Source organism: Neoarius graeffei, chromosome 17 (genome assembly GCF_027579695.1).
Source record: "Neoarius graeffei isolate fNeoGra1 chromosome 17, fNeoGra1.pri, whole genome shotgun sequence".
Classification (NCBI taxonomy): Eukaryota; Metazoa; Chordata; class Actinopteri; order Siluriformes; family Ariidae; genus Neoarius; species Neoarius graeffei.
Genome location: NC_083585.1, coordinates 38,620,292 through 38,628,842, shown reverse-complemented (window position 1 = coordinate 38,628,842; position 8,551 = coordinate 38,620,292). Strand labels below are relative to the sequence as shown.

At 43.0% G+C, this 8,551-nt stretch overlaps 1 protein-coding gene across 3 annotated transcripts in view; it reads right to left on the bottom strand.

Moving 5' to 3' along the window:
- The window catches only part of cog6 (component of oligomeric golgi complex 6), a 101,305-nt gene that overhangs the window by 51,597 nt on the left and 41,157 nt on the right, over positions 1-8,551 (bottom strand). For 2 of the 3 annotated variants that reach the window (XM_060944169.1, XM_060944171.1), the window contains exons 9-10: positions 1,924-2,052; positions 241-332 (exon numbers count right to left, since the gene is read on the bottom strand). In XM_060944169.1, coding sequence (XP_060800152.1) covers positions 241-332; positions 1,924-2,052 — 221 coding nt within the window. The remainder of the gene's footprint in view (positions 1-240; positions 333-1,923; positions 2,053-8,551) is intronic. The other variant, XM_060944170.1, reaches the window with a different exon arrangement.

Below are 8,551 nucleotides of genomic sequence, written 5' to 3'. Positions count from 1 at the left end.
CTGGGATAGGCTCCAGCTTGCCTGCGACCCTGTAGAAGGATAAAGCAGCTAGAGATAATGAGATGATTTATTTATTTATTAGTGTGTGTGAGAGAGAGAGAGAGAGAGAGAGAGAGAGAGAGAGAGAGAATGAATCTACTCTTATTTCATTCCCGGAATTGATTTTATAAAATGTCCAAAATTCTTTCCACAGCAACTTTGAGAGCTATAATGTATTTATAGGTCTTCTAGATAATGTACCTTGCCCTGTAGTGTGCTTGAGCAGAGCCTCCAGATGCTCCTTCTCTGAAGCTGTGGTCTGGTGCAGCCACGCCAGCATGTCCCCTACGTACCTAACACAACAAAACACACACGCAGCCTAAACATTATACTGTTTGGCGTCACTGCCAGGACCTCACACTAAGCTGCTCAGGTTGTGTGTATATTTGGCTTGTTACCATTAAAGGAAGAGAGCGAAACAAATCAAAAGTCAAAAGCTATAAAGCTCTCAAAGTGAGGGTTCTTTTTTTGTTTTGTTGTTTTTTTTAATGCAAAAAGGTTCTTGCTTTTCAGTTCTGAGCATGAGCCTAAAGAAGGATCTTTATCAGAAAGTCCCATTTCTCGAGAAACCTCTAGTAAGGTTTTTGGCCACAACAAGAACAGCTTCAATACGTCTTGCAACAGATTCTACAAGTTTCTGGAACTGTACTGGAGGATAAACACCATTGTTGTCAAAAGACATTCCCTCAGTTGGTGTTTTGATGATGATGGTGGTGGAGGAGGGCGCTTCCCGACAGCTCACTAAAATTTCCCATAGGTGTTCAGGTTGTCATCTGGTGACTGAAGCACATGATTTACATCATTTTTATCCTCCTCAAACCATTCAGTGAGCCCTCATGCTCTGTGGATGGGGCGGGGTATCAAGGGATAGAGGAGCTCAATCAGAAGAACTTAAAGGCACCATTCAAAAGTTTGGACACACCGACTCATAAGTTTTTCTGTATTTTGACTATTTTCCGTATTGTAAAAAACAGTACTGAAGACATCAAAACTATGGAATTATGTGGTAAACAAAGATGTGTTTATAATTTTCATAGTTTGGATTCTTCAAAATATCCACTGTTTACCTTGATGACACTTTGCACACTATTAGCATTATCTTAACCAGCTTCATGAGGTAGTTACCTGGAATGCTTTTCAGTTAATTCGTACAATTTCTTGCCTTCTTAATGCATTTGAGACCAAACAGTAAATAGTAAATAACCCTATTCCACAACTGGAGTAATCCGTATTATGTCAAGAATCGCCCAACTAAGGAAAGAGAAACAACATCCATCATTACTTTAAGACATGACGCGTCTTTTAATTAATAAAAATAAAGAAAAACCACTGAATTAGAAGGATATCGAGCAGATTATTATTACACTAAATTTCCTTTAACAGAGATGACCTGCAGTTCTCTGAGAACTGCACAGCTCATGTTTTATCAGCATTCTACTGAGAACCTGATGTTCCCTTGCCAGGTTCTGAGAGAAAGATGTTAGCAGAGCAAAAGGATGCTACACTTGCAGTATCCAGAAATCCCTTTCTCTGCCCTTTCTCTGAACCCCCTCTACGCTAGCCGATTCCCTGAAGAAGACCTGAGGATTCCCTGGAAGACAACCAGCTTCCTTTTAAATGTCTTTAGGAGCCTGAATTGAATTTGTCACTTTAGAGACAGCCAAAAAAAGTTCAGTATGAGGATGAGTGCTGTGTGTGTGTGTAATGTAATGAGATATGAAGTGGCTTTTAGTGCTAAACGACAACATGGCCCTGAAGATGACCCTCAATTAGCTGTGAAACAATCGGTTTATGTTTTGAGCTGAAAAAAGCTATTAGGTTTTCAATGTGCTTTTGAAAGGGTGGGTAAAAGGTGATTGTGCACATTGTATCATTGTGTTTTACCTCATAGGATCATGTGAATGCATCTCTATTGGTCTGGGCGTGCCCCCTGGGCCCCCTCGTGTTAGTGCATCGATAAAGCCACGGACCACCGCGCTGCGCCTCGCCGTGCCAAATTCGTCCAAAATGTATCTGAATTATGGAGAGAGCAAGAGAGCGAGGAATGAAACATTGAAAACAAAGCCCTCCTGTCCAAATTTTAGCCCTGACCTCCAAAATGAGTGCGAGAAAAATATGTGAGGTTAGAGAGCCTTGGTCACACACACAAATGAAAACAATGGAGGCTCCTGGTGTGGCACGGAAGAGTAGCACTGTTTTGATCTATGCGCTGAGAACAGAGCTGAGCAGACTAAACAGTAGCTCTACAACAGCCGCAGAGAAGACGGAGGCGGAGAGGGGTGGAGGGACTTGGCACACGTTACAGGAACACACTTTCTCATCCTCTCTCCACTCTGGCCTTGGACTTTAACAACTCCTGCTTGTCAAGGGACCATGGGCACAGAATGTGGGAAACAGAACAGGGTGAGAAACACTCACATAAAGAGTGAACAAGTGTTGGGAAAAGAAACTAATGTATACATGAGGTATAACAATCTGTCTGGAACCACTGTAAGGTTTATCTACGCTTCCCATACATATACACCGATCAGCCATAACATTACACATGGACTCCACAAGACCTCTGAAGGTGTGTTGTGGTATCTGGCACAAAGATGTTAGCAGCAGATCCTTCAAGTCCTGTAAGTGACCAGGTGGGACCTCCATGGACTTGTCCACCTCCATGGACTTGTCCCACAGATGCTCGATCGGACTTTGATCTGGGAAACTTGTAGGTCAAGTCAACACCTTGAACTCTGTCATATTCCTCAAACCATTCCTGAACAATCTTTGCAGTGTGGCAGGACGCATTATCCTGCTGAAAGAGGCCACTGTCATTAGGGAGTACCGTTACCATGAATGAGTGTACTTGGTCTGCAACAATGTTTAGGTAGATGGTATGTGTCAAAGTAACATCCACATGAAAACCAGGACCCAAGGTTTCCCAGCAAAACAAGGTTTACCCAGAGCATTACACTGCCTCCGCCGGCTTGCCTTCTTCCCATAGTGCATCCTGGTGCCATGACTTCCCCGGGTACGTGATTCACATGCATCAGCCATTCACATGATATAAAAGAAAAGATGATTCATCAGACCAAGCCACCTTCTTCCATTGCTCAGTGGTACAGTTCTGATGCTCACGTGCCTATTTCAGTGGTGTACAGGGGTCAGCATGGGCACTCTGACCGGTCTGCAGCTACACAGCCCCACACACAGCAATCTATGATGCACTGTGTGTTCTGACACCTTTCTACCATAGCCAGCATTAACTTTTTCAGCAATTTGTACTACAAAAGTTCTTCTGTTGGATCAGACCAGATGAGCTAGTCCTCGACCCCCATAAGTGCACCTTGGGCATCATGAGCCTGTCACCAATTCACCAGTTGTCCTTACTTGGACCACTTTTGGTAGGTTCTAAACTACTACATACTGGTAACACCTCAAAAGACCTTCTGTTTCAGAGATGCTCTGGCCCAGTCATCTAGCAATCACAATTTGGCCATTGTTAAAGTCACCCAGATCTTTACACTGGCCCATTTTTCCTGCCTCCAACACATCAAATTCAAGAACTGACTGTTCCCTTGCTGCCGGATATATCCCACCTCTTGACAGGTATCATTGTAATGAGATAATCAAATGTTATTCACGTCAGTGGTTTATGGTTTATATCATGCTATGGCTGATCGGTGTATATACACTTATTTATATTCCAATTGACGATATTTTCTAACATTAGAGATGTCTAATGTTACTCATTCCACTTAGGATGGACATAAAATATCACATCACGATTATTGAAGACATTATTTACATACATGATTAAATGCATCAATTTATAGAGGTCACTGAATATGCCTATAAAACAATTAATATTCTGTAAATACAGAGTTAGTCAAAATTATGTTAACACTCATCTCATTATCTCTAGCCGCTTTATCCTGTTCTACAGGGTCGCAGGCAAGCTGGAGCCTATCCCAGCTGACTACGGGCGAAAGGCGGGGTACACCCTGGACAAGTCGCCAGGTCATCACAGGGCTGACACATAGACACAGACAACCATTCACACTCACATTCACACCTACGGTCAATTTAGAGTCACCAGTTAACCTAACCTGCATGTCTTTGGACTGTGGGGGAAACCGGAGCACCCGGAGGAAACCCACGCGGACACGGGGAGAACATGCAAACTCCGCACAGAAAGGCCCTCGCCGGCCACGGGGCTCGAACCCGGACCTTCTTGCTGTGAGGCGACAGCGCTAACCACTACACCACCGTGCCGCCCTATGTTAACACTAATGGATTATTTTTATTATTCTTATTTTTATTATTCTTTAAAAATGGTACTGTTGCTCGCTGGTTTTTGTGTGTTGAACACGATGGCGGACAGGTTGAGACCGTCTTGTAAATCATCTTGCACATATGATGTGTGTTTTGTGAATAAATGGCTTCTACCTTTTAAGTGTTAACATAATTTTGACTAACCCTGTATATTAAAAGATGACACGTTTTAAATCTCTAAAAATGCTTTACAATTTTAAAGATGAAACATTTTAAGTATAAAATGTGACCATCACATCAGCTACTTCCAGTCAGTTTGTAAATAAGTTAAATTTTTAAGTGTGTAACAAAAAAAAATCTAAAAAGATGTCAGAAAACTGTAACGTGAGGCAATTTATCACAATATCGACATTATGGTACCATATCACTCAGGCTTATATTCCACTAATGCTCCCGTAGTTTATTCTTTAACTGGAAGTTATTCTCAGAGTATGTGGAAAAGTATTTCAGCACTTTTCACCAAAGGAATGACTGAGGGATATTTTCTTACGCTCTCTGCGAGGCAAACAGTGATAAGAAATAACTCTTGGCACAAAGTTTATACTGTCTAGGGAAACAGTCAGATAGGCATTCGCTTATACAGAACATTCTCCTTAGAAATGTCTCATTACATTAAATGGGATTGTTTCTGAGGAAAAAAAATAATGAAACCAAAAGCTACTCGTGCCAAAACCACAAAAACAGGGCAAATTGAAATAGAAAGAATTCATACTCCATTTTCACACGGACTCATATAAAATGTTATCGTATTCCATCATTGTTTGTTTAAAAGATTTGCGTTTAAAAGTTTTAGAGATAAAATAAGATAAAATGCATGCTAGCTACCAGAAAGTAAAATGAAAATCATAAATAAAAACAAAAAAATTACGCCAAGATTTCAATCAATAAGCTCTCTCAAAATGATCCTGTATTCATTCGGACAATTCTACTGGTCAATTACTCATTTTTATACTTTTATGGTTTTGAGTGAAACACAATTTGCTCAATATAAAGCAAGTACAGTACTTTTAAATCTATATCAGTCATGTTAAAAAACAAACAAAAAACATACAACCTAAAGCTGATACACAGAAGAAACATGGGTATTAAATGTACACTGTAATACTAACCTTGATTTTATTTCCCATAATCAATATCGTTCTTCAGTTAGCACCCAGCACTTGGTTTGTCAGTGATCACTAGTTTCAGAAATTTTTGGCAAGCATTTCCCTCCAAAGCAATATATAATAAGTGTACCTCTTAGTCTGGCTTCTCAGCAGGATATTTCTAAGCTATTAGTTGCGACATTTAGGCTGCACAGATAAAGTCATGTCCTGACAGATTACTCGTTTATTTTATTCTGCATCAGCATTATTTCCTGAGCTAAGCAAGTCTGAGTGTGTTTCAGCAACATTAGGTAATGTACAAGAGCTGTGTTACAGTGCTTCAAGTTTGTATCGCAAAGAGAAGCAGATTTTGTTCTAAAATCCATCAATGTCCAATTCTATCATGTCAAAGCTACGACCGTGATCTTTTTCATTCACATCTTGACACATGGTATTCTCCTTCACAGCATTGTTCTTGCTTCCATTCTAACATCATTTCAATGTGTATTTTATCAGTTCTAGTCAGCGATAGTGTGAACCTGCCACCATGTGGTTATTATGAAGAAGTGCAATGCACAAGTGACTGCTCCTTCTTCTACAGACATCTTCTCCCACTTCTGTGGGGGCTGACGGATTTGACGAATCTCTTCCACACTGCACGATTGCTCACTTGTCCAGACAGGCCTTTCTCTCTTAAGTCCATTCTAATACTTTCTAACCATCTTCGTTTCGGTCTTCATCTTTTTCTTTCCACCTCAATGTCCATCACTCTTCGTCCAACATGCTCCTCCTCATCACATGACCATACCACTGCAACCTCCTTTCCTGTACTTTCTCTGATATATTCCCCACTTTCAGTATCCCTTTAATTCTTTCGTTTCTAATCCTGTCCCTCCTCGTCACGCCGCACATCTACCTGCTCCACGTGGCAACAAATATTCATTCGATATTGATTTTGATATTCGTGCAATATTTGGCACTGAAAACACGCTTGAGAACAATTTAAAAAACTGTTGATATAAAATGTCTATCATTTTTGCTTTTTTCCCCTCCCTCTTGAAGTTAAGAAATGAGACCGTCAATGACGGCGTAGCTCACTCCGGCCCCGTCTAGTCCAGAAGGAACGATCTAAAGTGGGCCACCTTGCACAATAAATGTTGCAAGCTATACCGACCTATTTGCCAGAAAGAATCCAAAACAGCGAGGAATTGACCGAGAAGAAGTGATTTTTGTTGAACTGCTCATTAAGGCTTAATTAGTCCATAACTTCATTAATAATTGTAATTAAGTAAATCTGGGTAGAAGTTATATGCGCCCTAGGTACCCCTACCTTCATGCCAGAAAGAATCAAAATCGGTGAAGAATTGAGGGAAAAGAAGTGATGTGTGGAAACTGCTCATTAGGGATTGATTAATTACTCCATATCTTCATTATTAATTGCAATTACGCAAATCTGGGTAGAAGCCATATGTACCCCAAGCAGACCTACCTTCCTGCCAAAAAGAATAAAAATTGGTGAAGAATTGAGACAGAAGAAGCGATTTTCTTGAAACGTGGATGCTGCCAGACAGACAACACATGATGGCATAAGCATGGATTAAAGCAAAAAAAAAAAAATTATTTGACTGAAAATTTACAGGGGGGGGTGTTATGGGTGGATTTCGATGAAATTCTGAGAATGGTTAACTTAGAACTGATAACTTTATTATCAATTAATTAATGGATTAATATATTCAATTTATTGCTGAGTGATTCTTCACCATTGTTCGTTTTTGAGATAAAAGCACAGACACGTATTTTCTGTGCACAGACACGATGGCACAGACACGATCCTGTGGGTTCACCACCCACAGAGGTAGCAGTAGGGGTTTGGTGCAGTGTGGATTGGGTGGCAGTCGAAGGCAGGGGCCTCGATGACCTGATCCCCGGACACAGCGGCTGGCTGTTGGGACATGGAATGTCACTTCGCTGGGGGGGAAAGAGCCTGAGCTTGTGCGGGAGGTTGAGAGGTACCAGCTAGAGATAGTCGGGCTCACCTCCACGCACAGCTTGGGCTTTGGAACCCAGCTCCTCGAGAGGGGCTGGACTTTCCACTTCTCTGGAGTCGCCCGTGGTGAGCGGCGGCGGGCTGGTGTGGGCTTGCTTATAGCTCTCCAGCTCAGCCGCCATGTGTTGGAGTTTACCCCAGTGAACGAGAGGGTCGCCTCTCTGCGCCTTCGGATTGGAGAGAGGGCTCTTGCTGTTGTTTGTGCCTACGGGCCAAATAGCAGTATAGAGTATCCGGCCTTCTTGGAGTCCCTGGGAGAGGTACTGAGGGGTGCTCAGACTGGGGACTCCATTGTGCTACTGGGGGACTTCAATGCTCACGTGGGCGACGACAGTGACACCTGGAGGGGCGTGGTTGGGAGGAACGGCCTCCCCGATCTGAACCCGAGTGGTGTTTTGTTATTGGACTTCTGTGCTAGTCACGGTTTGTCCATAACGAACACCATGTTCGAGCATAGGGGTGTCCATAAGTGCACGTGGCACCAGGAGGCTGATGACTCAGAGGTGGACTCGTCCATTACCCAAGCCGAAGTCACTGAGGTGGTTTGCAAGCTCCTCGGTGGCAAGGCACCGGGGGTGGATGAGATCCGCCCTGAGTATCTCAAGTCTCTGGATGTTGTGGGGCTGTCTTGGTTGACATGCCTCTACAACATCGCGTGGCAGTCGGGGACAGTGCCTCTGGAGTGGCAGACTGGGGTGGTGGTCCCTCTTTTTAAGAAAGGGGACCGGAGAGTGTGCTCCAATTATAGGGGAATCACACTTCTCAGCCTCCCAGGGAAAGTTTACTCCAGGGTACTGGAGAGGAGAATTCGACCAATAGTCGAACCTCGGATCCAGGAGGAACAATGCGGTTTTCGTCCTGGTCGCGGAACACTGGACCAGCTCTATACCCTTCATAGGGTGCTCGAGGGTTCATGGGAGTTTGCCCAACCAGTCCACATGTGCTTTGTGGATCTGGAGAAGGCATTCGACCGTGTCCCCCGTGGTATTCTGTGGGGGGTGCTTCGGGAGTATGGGGTTCGGGGCTCTTTGCTAAGGGCTGTCCGGTCCCTGTACGAACGGAG